The 18,363-nt window shown below is 45.5% G+C and overlaps 1 protein-coding gene across 1 annotated transcript in view; it reads right to left on the bottom strand.

Moving 5' to 3' along the window:
- The window catches only part of TMEM236 (transmembrane protein 236), a 32,040-nt gene that overhangs the window by 7,716 nt on the left and 5,961 nt on the right, over nt 1-18,363 (bottom strand). Inside the window, exons 2-3 of the mRNA XM_077154713.1 lie at nt 17,993-18,065; nt 14,798-14,933 (exon numbers count right to left, since the gene is read on the bottom strand). Of these exons, the coding sequence (XP_077010828.1) occupies nt 14,798-14,933; nt 17,993-18,065 (209 nt within the window). The remainder of the gene's footprint in view (nt 1-14,797; nt 14,934-17,992; nt 18,066-18,363) is intronic.

Genomic DNA, 18,363 nt, shown 5'->3' with positions numbered 1-18,363 from the left:
TGTCAGAGGTGGGAGTGGCAGGGGCCCAGCTGCGGGCAGCAGGGACAGCTGTGCACTTGGGCCGAGGCCTGGCCTCTGGAGCCCTTACCTGGGCTTTGGCTACGTGACTGTCCCGGCCTAGTGCCTTTACTGACGCCGTCTTATGCATACTGGATGGCAGTTCTCACCTCAGGCCCTGCACACCTGGAGGGACACCTGGTGTGGACAGGTGAACTGCTGGGAATACCTGCGCTGTGGCAAGGGGCTTGGCCCGGCATCCCTGCACCCCCTGAGCCAAAAGGAAGGATGTGGGGTCCCGTGCAGGTCTCCCTGCAGCTGCCCATAAACGAGAAGTGCCGTCCACAGCAGGCACCAGCCACCCCCAGCAGAGACGTGAGGGCAAGGCAGGGGCATCTGGCCACCTGTGACCCGCAGCCTACGGGGTCCCCACCCAGAGGTGGGGCCTTGGAGCCCTTGGGGCAGAGCAAACAGAGCCCAGAGGCAGGGTCTCCTGTACACAGGAGCTGCCGGATCAACTGTGCCGAGTCCTAATGTGCTCAGCAGGTGGGGCTCACTGTGCACCCCCCGCCTTAACCTGTCCAGCAAGTGTAGACACCATGCCCCACCCCCCCTGTATCCCAGCCTGTCTAGCGGGTGTGAACTCTGTGCCCCATCCAGCGGGTGTGGACTCACTGCAAAGAGGGTCTTTGAAGATGTGCCTAGTTAAGATGAGGTCAAGCGGGCATGGGTGGACCTCACCCTACATGGCTGGGGTTCTCATGGCAGAAGTTTGGGTGCAGGAGTAGGAGGTGACAGGGGAGGTGGCATGGGCAGGGGCAGATGGAGTCACGGCTGTGGCAGGACCCCGCAGGCTTTGGGGAGCACACAGCCCTGCCAATGTCTTGATTTGGACTGTGGCCAAAGATAGGTGTCCTGCAACTAGCACTTTAAAAGGCAACTGATCGAAGCAGGAAGGTACTATTTTTGTGCCTGGAAATGGCAGAGGTGAGAAGGATAAATCATCACCGTCTGAGGTGAGGAGAAAGACCAGGTGCTTCTCACACTGCGTCTGGAGGGCCTGAGAGCCTCCCCCGCCCTGTGAGCCAGGTGTGTGTGCCTGGTGAGGTGTAAGCCTGGTCGAACACACACTCCCGGCTGATGCTTCACGTTGGGAATCACTGCCGAGGCACGCCCTGCGCCAAGCCCACATCTCCGAGGCAGTGGCCGTTGCAAGCAGACGTCCTTGACATTCCAGAGGGCTGGTTTTCAAGCCGTTGGCACCGGAGCCAATTCTCCATTTCTTCAAAGGAAATCTCACCTAAAATACCAACATGTGGACAAAGATGAAGTTGATCTGGTTGAACTGGGGCTTCAGAGGCCCTAGCTCAGCTTCTCAGGTTCCCACAATAGCTCTTGAAACAGATTTCTAGGTTTCCAAAGTGACAGTTTGAAAAATAAACAGTAGTTAGTTTCAGGACGGCAACTTCCAATCAAGCATCAGGTCCATAAGACTCTGGGTGTGCAAGACATCAAGCCTGTAGACTCCAAGTGTGCAAGGAGGCGGGTCCATGGGCCCTGGGTATGCAGAGCACTGTGTCCATAGACAGGGTGTGCACCTGGCCCTGAGTCCACAGACTATGGGTGCACAAGGCATCAGGTCGGTAGACTCTGGGTGTGCAACCAGCTTTGGGTCCACAGATTCCAAGTGTTCAAAGCATCAGGTCTGTAGACTCTGGGTGTGCAAAGCATCCGCCCCATAGACTCCGGGTGTGCAAAGCATCTACCAGTGCCCAGAGCAGAAGGCCAGCAGGCATCCCAGAGGAGACTCGGGTTGATGCACGAGAATGCTGAGAGAAGGACAGGAGCTCGGGCGCCGACCATCTGGGCTGATGGGCCAGCTCATAGACACCCTGCACGGGGCTGGTTTCAGCGAGGAGCACACACTAGGTGTTGGAGGAAGGCGGGACATCTGCGAGCTAAGTAGGCTGGGGCTGAGCCAGCAAACTTCAGGTGGAAATGTTGGAGAGCACTCATCTGTACCCACATACCGAGGGGGCTGGGGCCCCGGGGCTCCTCATTGTGTTCTGTTACTTGTGCACATGACTGGGGGTTAAGTTAGGTTGTGACCACCTGTGAGGCTGCCCTAGGAGACTGCACACCGGAAAACACAGCCCTGTGAGGCACAGCCTACCTGAAATGGCACACGCAGAAGTTGTGACACGGTAGCCCCGTGATGCTGAGGGAGCTCCACGTGTAACAGGCAGCCAGCAGAAGGAATTCTTTAATCCAGTGAAGATGACTTTTACATACATGCAAATTTCACACGTACAATAACTTCTATTTAGAAACTTAGAAAAGGAAAAGTTACACAAGGAACAAAGATATGTTGCTTGGAATAAGGACAGTACACACGGGTCAAGAGGGTATGCAAACGACCTTGACTTCAGCTGGCAGATGGTCCAAGCTGCCCGGCAGGCAGGTGTGTGTGCATTTCAAACTGTCCTGAGTGAGCCCAGAGCAGAATATATTCCGTTTCCCCACATTTTCTGAAGGCAGTGAAATCACGCGACGCCTGAGCACCACTGTAAAACCTCTTCAATTCTGAAACACCAAACGTGCGAGCATGCCCACTGCCTGCTTGCTTACACTCAGCCTTATGTGCTACATAAACACATGCTCATTCGTATGTTTATGTGTTGGGGTATTGATTTAAGTTATAGGGAATAAATGAGAACATCCTGCGAATTCAAAATTGAAGTAGCTGAAGATTATTTGAATTCGACATTTGCATAAAAATTGAATGAATTTACAAAGGTACTTTGAATGAATGTTATTTTTTTTTAAGTGTGATTTTATTAAATGGTGGAAACTATTACGCCAAGATTAGCCCTTCCAAAACTGGGGTGGAAAATAGCCCAGAGAAGGTCCTTGGTGAAGAAAACATTGTGCCCGAGTCCTCAGGAGTCTCTTCCCCAGGGTTACTAATCTTTGAGGTTCTCTCATTGCAACTCTCAGGGTTATCACCACTTCTGGATACAGGGAAAATTCCCCTTTAAAAATCCAACTCATAACTTACAAAACTTTGAGGTCTTTTGCATAGCCTCTTTGATGAAATGTTTATTGAAGGCTTTTGCCCATTTTTTTGACACGGGTGGGGTTGCTCATCTTTCTCTGGTTGGGTTGTAGGACCTCTCTGTGAATTCTGCATTATAAACCCTTATCAGGTATGTGGTTTCCAAGTATTTTCTCCCATTCTGCAGGTTGTCTCTTTACTTTCATGATGAATTCTTTTAGTGCACAAAATTTCTTAATTTTTTTAAGTTCCCAATTCTCTATTTTTTTCTTTTTTATATCATGCATTTGTTGTAAAGTCTAAAACCTAAAAACGCTGCCCTATATTTTCTTCGAGGAGTTTTATAATCCTGGTCCTTATATTTATGACTTTGACCCATTTTGAGTTAATTTTGTATTTTATGTGAGACAAGGGTCCTCCTTCATTATTTTGTACATAGAGATCAAGTTTTCCCAGCACCATCTGTTGAAGAGACTATTTTTCCCAATTGAGAAGACGTGTCAACCTTCTTAAATATAAGTGGCCATGACAAGGGGGTGTATTTCTGAACTCTCAATTTGATCCTCTTGATCTATAGATCTGCCCTTGTGTCAGTGGCATACTGTTTTGACCAGTGTAACTGTATAAAAAGTTTTAAAATCAGGACGGCTTGGTCCTCCAATTTCATTCTTCTTTTTTTAGGATGGTTTTGGCTATTCAGGGCCCCTTATACTTACAAATAAATGTGATGATTGGTCTTTCCATGTCTGCAAAGAAGGCACTTGGTATTTTTATTGGGATTGCATTGAATCTGTAATCACTTTGAATAGAACTGACATCTTGATGATACTCAGTCTTCTAACCCATGAGCATGGGATGTCCCTCCACTGGTTAAGGACATCCTTGATATCTATTAGCAACGTTTTATAGTTTTCCATGTGTTAATCCTTTACATCTTGATTAAATTTATTCCTAGATAATTTTATTCTTTTATGTGCTGTTGTAAATGAAATGTCTCTTAATATTCCTTTTCAGACTGCTCATTCCTAGCGTATAGAAACTTTACTGATTTTTGCAGGTTAATCTTGTTGGCTACCACTTCGCTGAATTGGTTTGTTAGGTCTAGTAGCTTTGTTGTAAATTTTTCAGGACTTTTTCTTTATATAAGATCATGTCATCAGTGAACAAGGACAGTTTGACTTCTTCCTTTCAAACTTGGATGCTTTTCATTTATTACTCTTGCCTGCTTGCTCTGGGTAGAACTTCCAGGACAACACTGACTGGCAGTGGTGACACCGGTCATCCATGTCTTCTTCCTGATCTTAGGGGGAAAGTTTTCCGTTTTTTACCATTGAGGATGATGTTACTGGAGGCTTTTTCATATAAGCCCTTTATCCTGTTTAGGAATTTTCCTTCTATACCTAGTTTCTAAGTGTTTTTATCAAGAAGGGGTGCTACCCTATACAAAAGTTAACTCAAAATGGATCAAAGATCTAAACATTAGGTCTAAGACCATAAAACAGTTAGAGGAAAATGTTGGGAGATATCTTATGGATCTTACAACTGGAGGCGGTTTTATGGACCTTAAACCTAAAGCAAGAGCACTCAAGAAGGAAATAAATAAATGGGAACTCCTCAAAATTAAACACTTTTGTGCATCAAAGAACTTCATCAAGAAAGTAGAAAGACAGCCTTCACAATGGGAGACAATATTTGGAAATGATATATCAGATAAAGGTCTAGTATCCAGAATTTATAAAGAGATTGTTCATCTCAACAACAAAAAGACAGCCAACCCAATTACAAAATGGGAAAAAGACTTAACAGACACCTATCAGAAGAGGAAATACAAATGGCCAAAAGGCACATGAAGAGATGCTCAATGTCCCTGGCCATTAGAGAAATGCAAATCAAAACCACAATGAGATATCATCTCACACCCACCAGAATGGCCATTATCAACAAAACAGAAAATGACAAGTGCTGGAGAGGATGCGGAGAAAGAGGCACACTTATCCACTGTTGGTGGGAATGTCGAATGGTGCAACCACTGTGGAAGGCAGTTTGGCGGTTCCTCAAAAAGCTGAATATAGAATTGCCATACGACCCAGCAATACCATTGCTGGGAATATACTCAAAGGACTTAAGGGCAAAGACACAAATGGACATTTGCACACCAATGTTTATAGCAGCGTTATTTGCAATTGCAAAGAGATGGAAACAGCCAAAATCTCCATCAACAGAAGAGTGGCTAAACAAACTGTGGTATATACATACAATGGAATACTATGCAGCTTTAAGACAGGATAAACTTATGAAGCATGTAATAACATGGATGGACCTAGAGAACATTATGCTGAGTGAGTCTAGCCAAAAACTAAAGGACAAATACTGTATGGTCCCACTGATGTGAACAGACATTCGAGAATAAATTTGGAATATGTCCTTGATAACAGAGTCCAGCAGGAGGTAGAAACAGGGTAAGATAATGGCCAATTGGAGTTGAAGGGATACAGACGGTGTAACAGGACTAGATACAAAAACTCAAAAATGGACAGCACAATAATACCTAATTGTAAAGTAATCATGTTAAAACACTGAATGAAGCTGCATCTGAGCTATAGGTTTTTGTTTTGTTTTGTTTTGTTTTGTTTTGATTTTACTATTATTACTTTTATTTTTTTCTCTATATTAACATTCTATATCTTTTTCGGTTATGTTGCTAGTTCTTCTAAACCAATGCAAATGTACTAAGAAATGATGATCATGCATCTATGTGATGATGTTAAGAATTAATGATTGCATATGTAGAATGGTATGATCTCTAAAGGTTGGGTTAATTTCTTTTTTTCCGTTAATTAAAAAAAAAAAAAAAAGAGAGAAGGGATAATTGGAGCTGAAGGGATACAGACTGTGCAGCGGGACTGGATATGAAAACTCAGAAATGGACAGCACAATACTACCCAATTGTAATGCAGTTATGTTAAAACACTGAATGAAGCTGCATGTGAGGTATAGGGTTTTTTTTTTTTTTTTCTTTCTATTATTGTTTTAATTCTTATTCTGTTGTCTTTTTATTTCTTTTTCTAAATCGATGCAAATGTACTAAGAAATGATGAATATGCAACTATGTGATGTTATTAAGAATTACTGATTGTACATGTAGAATGGAATGATTTCTAATTGTTTTGTTAATTCTTTTTTTAATTAATAAAAAAAAAAAAGAAGGGGTGCTGGATTTTGTCAAATGCCTTTTATGCATCAATTGCGATCACATGGTGTTTTCCCTTTGTTCTAGTAATGTGGTGTATTATGTTTACCGATTTTCTTATGTTGAATTTCTTGCATTCCTGGGATAAATCCCCATTGATCTGGTGTAGAATTCTTTTGCTGTGCTATTGGATTCAGTTTGGTAGTATTTTGTCAAGGATTTGGAATCTATATTAATAAGTGATATTTCCCTGTATTTTTCTTTTCTTCTAATGTCTTTATCTGGTTTTGCCATTAGGGTAATGTCGGCCTCAAAGAATGAGTTACAAAGTGTTCCCTCCTCTTCAGTTTTTTAGAACAGTTTGAACAGGATTAATGTGAATTCTTCTTGCAAAGTTTTGTAAAATTCCTCAGTGACACCATCTATTCCTAGGTTTTACTTTGTTGGGAGGTTTTGATGAAGGGTTCATTCTCTTCACTTGCAGTTGGTGTGTTGAGATCTTCTATTTGTCTTTGGGTCAGTGTAGATTGTTTCTATGTTTCTAGGAACTTGTCCCTTTCATCTACAAAGGACGTCTAATTTGTCTAGGTAGCCTAATTTGTTGGCATTCAGTTGTTCATAGTATCTCCTATGATCCTTTTGTTTCTCTATGGGGTCAGTAGAAATGCACCCCCCCCCCTTCATTTCTGATTTGAATTATTTGCATCTTCTATATTTTTTCCTTTGTCAGGCTTGCTAAAGTTTTGTTAATTTTACTGATCTTTTCAAAGAACCGACTTCTGGCTTTGCTGATTTTCTCTACTGATTTTTAATTCTCCATTTCATTTATTTTTGCTCTTATCTTTGTTATTTCCTTCTGTATTGTCACTTTGGGCTAGTTTGCTGTTCTTTTTCAAGTTCCTCCAGGTGTACAGTTGGGTTCCTCATTTAAACTCTTTCTTCTTTTTTAATGTTAGCATTTAGGGCTATAAATTTCCCTCTGTGAGCTGCCTCTGCTGTGCCCACAACTTTTGATGTGTTCTCATTTTCATTTGTCTCAAGATATTTTGTGATTTCCTTCATGACTTCTCCTTGGCCCCACTGATTGTTTTAAGAGTGCACTGTTTAACTTCCATGTATTTGTGGATTTTCCAATTCTCCACTTGTTATTGATTCTACCTTCATTTCATTGTGGCTAGTGAAAATGCATTGTATGATTTCAATCTTTTCATATTTATTGAGACTAGTTTTGTGAACTTGTTTTGTGGTCTATCCTGGAGAATGATCACTGTGCTCTTGAGAAGAATATGCATTCTGCTCTTTTGGGGAACAGTGTTCTGTTTATGTCTGGCAAGTCTAGTTCTTTTATCATATTGTTCAAATTCTCTATTTCCTTACAGATCTCATGTCTGGATGTTCCATTCACTGATGAAGCGGTGTTTTCAAGTCTCCAACTGTTAACACAGAAGAGTGTATTTCTCCCTTCAGTTGGTAATATTTGTCTCACATATTTTGGGGCATAAATACTTGTGATAATTATTTCTTATTGGTTGATTGACACTTTTATTGATATGTAGTGTACTTCTTTGTCTCTTGTAACAGTTTTTATACTTAAAGTTGATTTTTTCTGATATTAGGTGTGCTGGGTTGAAATTATTATATAGCCCAGAAAAGCCTGTTTTAATCCTGAGCCAATCTTGCAGGGCCAGACCTACAATTTAGGGTGGAACCTTTGACTGGATTACTCCACAGAGAGATGAGATGCCCAATTGTGGGTGTGAACTTTTGATTAGATGGATATGTGACTCCACTCATTCAAGGTGGGTCTTGATTAGTCTACTGGAGTCCTTTAAAAGATTTTGGAGAAAACTCAGAGCTGACACAGACAGAGACATTTGGAGATGCAGAAAGAAGATGCTTCTTGAGAAGCCCTTTGAAACGAGAAGCCAAAGGACCAGCAGATGCCAGCCACTTGCCTTCCCAGATCAGCCTTTGTTGAGTCAAGGTATCTTTCTCTGGTTGCCTTAGCTGGACATTTTATGGCCTTAGAACTGTAAACTTGTAAATTAATAAAGTCCCTTTATAAAAGCCAACCCATTTCTGGTGTATTGCATCCTGGCAGCATTTAACAAACTAATACAGATTTTGGTACTGGAGAAGTGGGGTGCTGCTGTGGTTTGCAAATACCAAACATGTTGAAACAGCTTTTTAAATGGGTAAGGGGGAGATTCTGGAAGAGTTGTGAGGATCTTGAAAGAGAAGTCTAGAATACTTTGAAGAGACTGTTGGTAGAAATGTGGACCCCAAAGATACCTCTCACAAGGTTTCAGAAAGAGATGATGGAGTTATTGCAGATTAGAAGGAGGATGACCTGTGTGGGTGGAGGGCAGAATATGAAAATGATGAATTTGACTACGTAGCTGAACAGATTTCTAAACTAAATGTGGAAAACGCAGTCTGGCTTCTCCTTGCAGACTGTAGTAAAACACAGCAGGAAAGATATCAGCTGAGAACTGAACTCTTGGGTACAAAGAAACTACAAATTGATGATCTGGGAAAATTCTGGGCTCCCAGGAAATGAGACCGCAGAGAATACAGCCCCACATGAGGACTTAATGAAACACAGAAGCAGTCAGCCATTACAGGACAAGCAAGGACTGGAGATGGAGTTATCCAGAAAGGATTCTGGGAAGTCCTATTGGCTGATGGATACAATCCCTGTATACTGCATGGAAAACCAACAACTTTCTTGCAAGATCTGTATGAATGGAACCACTTCCAGTCTGGACTAAAAGGGACAGATTGAAGGAAAAATAACTTCAAAGGTAGAGCCATGGAAGCTAAGATTTGAAACCTAGAAATCTTGGGCCACAGGAATAGACCCAACCACCAATGGGGAAACACCAGTCCGCCCCAGATCCAGAGGGCAGGACTTCTACCTGACTGTCCAGGAAGAGTTTTGGTGCCCCAGGCTTCAGAGAGGGTGGACCAAATTACCAGGGGTTGGGGTGGTCCCCCTGATATTCCCAAGCCTCATCCAGTGTTTGCAGAGAGCAGGGCCTCTGTGTAAGCCCTTGGAGAGGGTGGGACTGCCACTTTCTAAGGCCCCAATGATAAATGACTCAGACTTTGAAATCCAAGGGAGTCTGCCCTGCAGGTTTTCAGAACTGTTTTGGTCCAGTGACTCCTGTTTACATTTCAATTTCTTCCTATAAAAAGGAAGTTTTTAAAGTTTACAGGGATTTGTAACTTCTTAAATCCCCTTTTTAAAAGCCATATTTCCTATAGAGATTTACTATTCAATTTCTTTCATACAATACATGTGATCAGAACATGTATTCTATGACTGTTCCTCCTTTGTATACTGGAAGCAGATAACTTGTTCTAAGTTTCACAGGTCAAGAGCCAAAAGAGAATTTCTTTGCCTTAGAACAGACCAAGCCTGTAACTGACTTTGATGATATCTTGTATTGCTTTTCACTTTGCATTATACTTGTATTGTTACTGAAATGTTTTAAGGCTTTTGTGATACTGTGATGGAATAAATGCATTTTGTATATGGAAAGAACATGTCTTTTGGGGTCCAGAGGGTGGAATGTGCCAGTTTGGAACTATTATGTACCCCAGAAAAGCCATGTTCTAATCCTGACTTAATCTTGTGGGGCCAGACCTATAGTTTGGGGTGGAAACTTAAGATTACTCCATGGAGATGTGACCTACCCAATTGTGGGTATTAACCTTGGATTAGAGGGAGATGTGACTCCTCCCATTCCACGTGGGTCTTGATTAGTTTACTGGAATCCTTTAAAAGAGGAGACATTCTGGAGAAAGCTCAGAGCTGACAGACAGAGATGCTTGGATGCAGAAAGAAAACACCTGTGCTGCTGTGAAAGTGTTGTGCACCCCAGGAAAGCCACGTCCTTCAATCCTGATTCAATATTGTAGGGTGGAAGCCCTCTGATTAGACTATCTCCGTGGAGACGTGAGGCCCCCGGTCGTGGTGTGGCCTCTGATGAGGTCACCTTCCCAGAGGCGTGACTCCACCCATTCAGGGTGGGCCTTGATGAACTAGAATTCACTAAAAGGAGAAACATTTTGGAGAAATCTCAGAAACAACAAGAGACACACAGAGCTGATACAGACATTTGGAGATCAAAACAGAAATAGCCCGGGGACTAAGCAAGAAACAGCCAGAACCTGAAGAGAAGAAATCTCTGGCACCAGCAGATGCTAAGCTAAGAGATGAAACCCAGAGTTTTTTCCTGGAGCAGCTAAGCGAAGGCCTCAAACACTGAGAAAGGAAACCACCAGCATCAGAAACTGGAAGCAATAGAACCGCAAATAATGACAAGCAGACACCAGCCACGTGCCTTCCCAGATCACCTTTCCTTGAGCCACAGTGTCTTTCCCTAGATGCTTTAGTTAGAACTAAAAGCTGTTCCATTTCTGGTACGTTGCCTTCTGGCAGCTTTAACAAACTAATACAATATCTTTCCAAATTAGTAGATTATAGATGGAGGTTGTTTAATACAAACCCCAAGGTAACCGCAATGAAGGTATTTTTAAAATATGCAGAATCAGAAATGAGAAAGGGATCAATCAAGTTACATCACAAAAGATCAACTATGTACAAAAAGAGACTGCAATCAAGGAAAAGAGAGACAAAAATGATTTAAAATATATGAAAATCAAAGGACATATGGCTGAAATAAGTTCTGCCTTATTTGTAATATTACTGAATTTTGATAGATTAAACTCAATCAAAAATTACAAATTGGCAAAATTAATTTAAAAAGAAGCATGATCCAAGTATACGTTGTTTAGAGGAGTCTCGCCTTAGACCCAAAGACACAAACGGACTGAAAGTGAAAGTATGGGAAAAAATATTCCATGCAAATAAATAGTAGCCAAGAGTGAGCTGGGGTAGCTATTCTAACGTATTAGTTTGCTAGATGCTGCCAGAATGCGAACTACCAGAAATGGGTTGGCTTTTATAAAAGGAACTCATGAAGTTACAAGTTTACAGTTCTGAGGCCATAAAAATGTCCAACTAAGGCATCCAGAGAAAGATACTTTGACTCAAGAAAGGCCCATCTGGGAAGGCATGCGGCTGGCATCTGCTGGTCCTTTGGCCTCTCCTTTCAAACAGCTTCCCCGGTGGTGTTGTATTTGCTTGTTAAGCTGCTGGAGTGCAATATGCCAGAAATGGAATGGCTTTTAAAATGGGGGTTTAAGAAGTTACAAGTTTACAGTTTTAAGGCCGTGAAAGTGTTCAAAGTAAAACATCTACAAGAGGTTACTTCCACTCAAGAAAGGCCAATGTCTGTGACATGGGAAGGCTCGTGGCTGGCGTCTGCTGGTCCTTGCTCCTGGTTGCATTGCTTCCATCTTCTGATGCCCGTGGTTTCCTCTCTAAGCGTCCGTGGCCTTCACTTTGCTCCTCCAGACACAGCTCTGGATTCCGGCTTGTTAGCACCTCCTGGGAAGGCGCGTGGTGACGTCTGCTGGGCTCGCCAAACATCCGTGTCTAGGCCTCTCTGTCAGTTCGGAAGCAGCTGTTCCTCCTGGAGCGTCTACATTTCCAAACAACAGCGCCTGCATCTGCATCTGAGGTTCTCTCCAGTCCTCTTTTAAGACCCACCTGGAATGGGTGGGGTCACATCTCCATCTAATCAAAAAGTCACAGCCACAGTTGGGTGTGTCACAGCTCCATGGAAACAATCCGAAGTTTCCCACCCTGAACAAAATAGGTCTGGTCCCACAAAGTCCGACCACAATTAAAATACAGCCTTTCTGGGGAACATAACAGTTTCAAATTGGCACAGATATCAGCTTCAATAGATGCTTCCATATTCCTCCGTTTCCCTCTTTATGTTTCTTTTTTTGTCTCACACTTCTTCTTTAAATTGCGCATGTCCATCATCAGAAAATATGATCATTTCTTATTCAATTGTATTCTAATGCTTATAGGAATTAAAGAGTAGAGCTATCTACTGAGGATACAGTACTACTGGCTTTTGGATTTGCCCATTTCGCTATCTTTACTGAAAATCTTTGCTGCTTCAAGCCACTCTCATGTCCCTTCCTTTCAACCTGAAGAGCTCCCTTAGTAATTCTTGTAGGGTGGTTCTTTCAGTGGCAAACTCTCTCAGTTTTTGTTTATTTATAAATTTCTTAAACTCCCTTTATTTTTTGAAGGACAGTTTTTCCAGATAAAGAATTCTTGGCTGGCCATTTTTCCCTCTCATTATCTTAAATGTGTCATATCATCGCCTTCCGGCCTCCATGTCGCTGATGAGAACTCGACACTTGGTCTTACTGAGGATCCCTTGTATGAGGTGAATCATTTTCCTCTTGCTGCTTTCAGCATTCTCTCTCTATCTCTGGCATCTGGGAGTCTGGTACATGTGTGTCTTGCTGCAGGCCCATCAGGGGTTATGCTTTTTGGAGTACATTGTGTTTCTTGGACATGTGTTTCTATGTCTTTCACAAGAGCTGGGAAATTTTCAGCCACTATTTCCTCAAATCTTCTATCTGCTCCTTTCCCCTTCTCTTCTCCTTCTAGGCTCCCATGAATGCGTATATATTGGGCTTCCTGCGGCCACACAGGCCCTTCAGGCTCTGCTCATTTCTTTCTGTTCCTTTCTCAATCTGTTTTTCTGACTGCATGATTTTGGTTGCCCTGTTTTCTAGTTCACTGCTTCTTTCTTCTGCCTCTTCCAATCTGCTGCTATATGCCTCTAGCGCACTTTTAATCTTTGTTATTGCTTTTTTTTATCCCCTAAGTACTTTTATGCTTCTTTTTAAACTTTCCCATTCTTTTTGTTCACACATTGTTTTTCTTTAATAGCCTTTAGCTCTATATCCATATTTAGTTTATTTCTCTCCCTATCTTCCTTCAACTTCTTGCATTGATTTAGGAGGTTTGTTTGAGCTTTGATTCATTGCTGCAATGCCTGTTTCCTCTGAAGTTTTTTCACTTGTTCCCTCGAATGAGCTGTAACTTCCTGTTTACTGGTACGACTTGTGATGATCTGCTGATGCCTGGGCATTTTACTGGTTTGATGTGCTAACTCTGAAAGCCAGGTTCTCCCTCTTTCATAGGGATTTAGTGTCATTCGGCTCTCTGTAACACTTGCTCTTTCAGAGCTCAGCTCTGCCCAGGCCTTCTGCACCTCTCCTGCCCTAGACATCAATGTAACTTCTAAGATGGCTCTTTTCCTGATGAAGACTTATTTTCCTTTCCTCCCTTGAGCAGTCCTGGGCTTCCCTGTTGTTTTTTTTGTGCACACTCCCCCATACCCTCCCCCCACAGTGGCTGCTTTGCTCCACTGCCCCCCTGTGCTCACGGCCACCTTTTCCTCCAGCTTTCAGACCTGGTGCCTGCCCTGCCTTACAGCAGTCCAGTTTTCCCCTTTTCACATGGGAACTTCCCCGCTGGGCAGCCCACCCAGGAGCCAGAAGGGTCAGGGCTAAAAGTGTTGTTTTCCTTTGGTGTGCACCCACAGTTAGAGAACACGCGGTGGGTGGGGGGGTGCCACGCGCCAGCTGCCCTCCCTCAGGCCCTTCTGTCCACCCAGGCTCGCTGCCCACCAGGGCTGCTGGGAGTCCCGTGGCTTCAGCGCTGTGCGGGGACATGAGGGGATGTGCAGGGCTCAGTGCTGCTGCTGCGAGGGGCTGTGGCCGCATCCATGGCAGGAGAGGCCTGGCCGGTGGCCCTCAGGGCTGAGCTGGGTGGGGGCGCGGACTGCAGGACACCTGGTCCCAAGCCATCAGACCACGCGATCACGCACATCGGGGTGCCCTGGAGCCCCCACGCCCGCCCATTTTCCTTTTTCAGTCCGAGGAGCAAGAGTGACCTCAAGGCGGCTCCTGCGACCCACTGGGTGTGCCCCATCCAGGCCCTCGGGCTGCCCTGGCATCACGGCTGGGCATAGCTGCACCCTCCCCGGCAGCCGGCAGGGACTGGGAACTCACAGGACCCTGTCACACAAAATTAAATGTAAGTGATGGGAATGTGTGACTGAACAAATATTCTGTTAACAAGACATTTTTAAATGGAAGGCCAGGCCGTGTTTCGGGGAAGCCTGCCCCTCTACAGCAAGGCGGCCCACCTGGTTTCACTTTGGTGGGTGCCTTGGTGGCTGACAGAACACCGTTAAAAACCCGCGGTATCCTCTGACAGCCCTGCAGTCACGGCAATTCCTCTAACAAGGCATCCGAACTAAGCTCTTTACTGAGTCACCTAAGTTTATCAGAATTCCTAGAAAAATACAAATCTGTAATTATTCACTTAATTTTCTTGCTAGAGTAAATATTAAAGCTTTGGCATTAAATATCTGATAACTTCATGAATTAATCAGTTCCATCAACATGCCAGTAGGAAATGAGAGCAGCTGTCTCATCATCGGAGTAGCTGTGAAGCAGCTGCATGGGGAGGCCTCACGGGGAGCACCTCCCACCACCCCCCGAGAAGGAAAAGGTATCACCAGACCCGCCGACAGCCGGTGCCAAGGCCCAGAGGTCAAAGCTGTACCGCCCTCTCGCAGCAGACCCGTATTTGGGAGGACACTCACTCGTCCGGCTCCCTCTGAGAGGGAGCATCCTCAGCTTCTCCATGATGTCCACGAGGATCAGGCAGTTGAGGACCAGGGATACCGGCAGGTCGGGCAGCGTGTCGGGCAGGCCGGCAGCAGGGTCGCTCTTCTGCACCTGATTTTAGAAAAAAACATTTAGAAGCATTAAGCCATTGTGCGTTTTTGATTCAAAATTATCTTCATATATACATTTACTAACAAAACCAGAAGCTCGGCCTTCCGCTTCTGGAGCTTTAAGCGTTACAAGGTTTTGTACCATTTCTAAGGCCACGGGAAACTCTGAGAAAGGACTCACGTCCGGAATGTGCTCGCAGCAGGAGCTCAGCCTGGTAAGAACACGCAACATAGACGAGGGGGCTCCGGTGGCGGCAGAGGGGCCGTGCCGCCCTCTCCCCTGCTGCTCAGGGCCTCCATGAGACCCCTGGGGCTGGAGTATGGGGTCTGCCCAGGGCACGGAGCCCGCTAACCCCATGTCCTTCATATGATTAAGGCATTAGGAAAACCCGATGACAAGCAAATATGTTGGTGAAGTGTTGGAGGTTCCACCTCTGAGATCAGGAAAAAGAAAAGGATGCCTCGTTGGCCACCGCTAGTCAACACTGTGTTGGAGAGCTTAGCCAGTGTCAGAAGAAAGAAAGAGAGGGAGGAAGGCAGGAAGAAAAGAAGGCGGGGGGGGGGGGCGGGGAGAAAGAAAGAAAGAAAGAGAGAGAGAGAAAGAGAAAGGAAGGAAGACAAAATTTTCATAGGCTCTGTAATTGTATACAGAAAAAAATCTCTAAAATTCAATAAATTATTTCTATTTTCCAGCAGCAAAGAGAGACTAAGATTTTAAAAATAAGATTTACTGCCACTTCAATAGAAATCCCAAAATTTTTGACACATAATGAGGTGGAGTCAAGATCCTCCATAAAAATCTAGTACACGACAGAAAGAGAACTTCTCTGTGTGTGAAGGCCCACCGTAGTTACAGGAATAGATCTTGGCTTGGGGACAGAAAAGTGGGTGACGGGACAGAAGAGAAGCCCAGAGACCTCACATGATCTGTGACATACGTAGCATTACAGGGACGTGGGGGAAGCACAGTCTTTTTACTCTAGGTGCAGGTCCAGCGGATATTATTATTATTTCGAAAAAAAATGTCATTACACGACATACACAAAAGTCAATTTCAGATGGACTGTGGACCTAAAAGAGAATGGTGAAACGATGTCACCACCAAAATACAACGCTCCTTAAAGTTCGAGACGCAGATCCATAAAGGAGAGAAACTGACAAATTGGGCGATTTTTTTTTTTTTTTTTTTTGGAAAGACAGAGAGAAGGAAGGAAGGATAGAAGGAAGGAAGGAAGGAAGAAAGGGAAACATTTTTAAACATTTTCTTGTTTTTATTGTATTCTGTTTCTCCGTTTTTGTTACACGGGCTGGGGCCGGGAATCGAACCGAGGTCCTCCGGCATAGCAGGCAAGCACTTTGCCCGCTGAGCCACCGCGGCCCGCCCAATTGGGCGATTTTTAAATGAAGAACTTCTGTTCATTGAGCTGCTATCCAGAGTGGGAAGGTGAGTTACAGAGAGGGGAAGAGATTTCCGACACATTAACTCAACAAAGAGCCTGCAATGTGAACATAAAATATCTCTTCCCAATCCATGAGAGGAAGCAACACGCAGGAAAAATGGGCACGAGACTTGGACAAGCACCTGTCCCCCCCCCCAGGGAGCTGCCCATGGCCCATCTCAGCCCCTGGCCGGCCTGCGGCCCCCCCTCTGCCTGCGGACACCCAGTGGCTGGAGGCGGCCCGAGGCTGCCAAGTGGGCAGCACCTGGGAAGGGCCGGAGCGGGGATGACGAAATGGCCAACGAGAGTAGAGCCAAGTCAAGGGGGCCGAGGCACAGCGGGACACACTCCAGACCCGTGAGAGCGAGTGGAAACCAGAGAAAGCCACGCTCTGGGATGAGAGAAGCCAGACACAAAGTCACTTATGTAAATATTTCCCTACGGGAACTGTATTTAAGGGTTTGACAGGTGCCCGAGGGGGGTGGGGCTTGGGCTGCCTGAGCCCTTAGGGATGGCGTAAGTAGATGGGGTGGGCGGGGCCTGGTGTTGGGGGAGGGCCCAGGGAGGCACTGCAAGGAGCAGGGGCGGGGCCTTATCTCCTGCCCTAAGCCGTGTGGACACAGGGCTTTGCTACGGGATGTTCTGTACAGACTCTATGCCCTTCTCTGTTTGTGCATGACACTGCGGTAGAAAAGTAGAGAAAAAGGAAAGACGAATGTGTATGGGTTGGACATGACGGAAAAGACCCAAAAGGGAGCTGTAACTGCAGGTAGCCCCTCCTCTGATGAGAGCGGAGCACCCTGAAAGGCTGTAACTGAATTTCTTGGGAACCTCCCAACGCTGTGAGGAGTCTCCGGGTGTGAGGAGGGGAGTGGGAAGCCTGGCGTGGCTGCCTGTTCTCTCAGGCTGTTCTGCACACTCCATATGGCCCCGAGGAAGCACCCAGGGTGCCCCGGCGGTCGGGAAGCGCTGACCACATCACACATTCACCTCTCACCACGCTCAGCACACGGGTTCTCTGCTTATTTTTCTCTCTGTGGTCAGCAAGTAAGTTACTGAAGGCCAGGGGCTCCGTCCTGGGTCCTAAGTATGATGTCCCTGGCACCTGCTGCAGAGCCAGCCTGGCATGTGCACTGAAGGTTTGCTTAAGGCATAAACGCAATAGCACAGAGCCCTTTAAGTTGTGCACTTTGGGGAAGAGAAAAGTCCAGCTTACACAGCCCCTGCAAACTACCGAGGCTGGCAGGACAGCCATGCTGGGTGCGCCTTAAGCGCCAGTGGACAAATGATCAGAAGTCCACTTGGAACAGAGGACCATCACGGAACACGTCAGGCTGGTACAAGATACAAATGTGGGTCTATTTTCAAATGCCTCTTTTTCATTAGTATTTTACAATAACATCCGAATCACTACACAAGCCCAGAGGCGTTTTTGTTTGCTTTGCTGCTCGACTTTGCTCTGCAGCCGAGGGGTACGGAAGTCAGTGCTTTCAGAACATGTACTGCACTTTGGGAGAAGCCTGGGGGCACGAAACTTTGAGAAAGCTGTTGGGCACATCGCTCTGTCGAGCTGGCAAACTTCAAACCTCAGAATGCGGCAGCGGAAGCGACAGCGCCTCACCTCGGTGGCGGCCACGGAGAAGCAGAAGCAGGGCAGCGTGGTGAGGACGGCACACATGGCGGGCACGGGTCTCCTGTCGGGAAAGTGAGCAGGGTGACGCCAGGGCCACCGGGCCGGCTCTGCACACCTCCTCCAGCCTTCGGAGAGGCCGCTGCTTCCCCAGCCCCATTTCCAAGCACAAAATCCGGAATGCCCTTCCCGATCAAGGGGTCAGAGATCCACACATAATGAGCAAAGCACGTGGACGGTGGAAAGCGGCGCGCAGCAAGTGAGATGACAGCCACCTGTCACCTGGTCCCTGGGCCTGCGGTGAGAACCCCAGCCACGCGCTCCGCTGGCCAGTGAGCAGCAGAGAGCACAACAATTCGCTC

This window comes from Tamandua tetradactyla, chromosome 1 (genome assembly GCF_023851605.1).
Source record: "Tamandua tetradactyla isolate mTamTet1 chromosome 1, mTamTet1.pri, whole genome shotgun sequence".
Taxonomy (NCBI): domain Eukaryota; kingdom Metazoa; phylum Chordata; class Mammalia; order Pilosa; family Myrmecophagidae; genus Tamandua; species Tamandua tetradactyla.
This window is presented reverse-complemented; position numbering and strand designations above follow the sequence as displayed.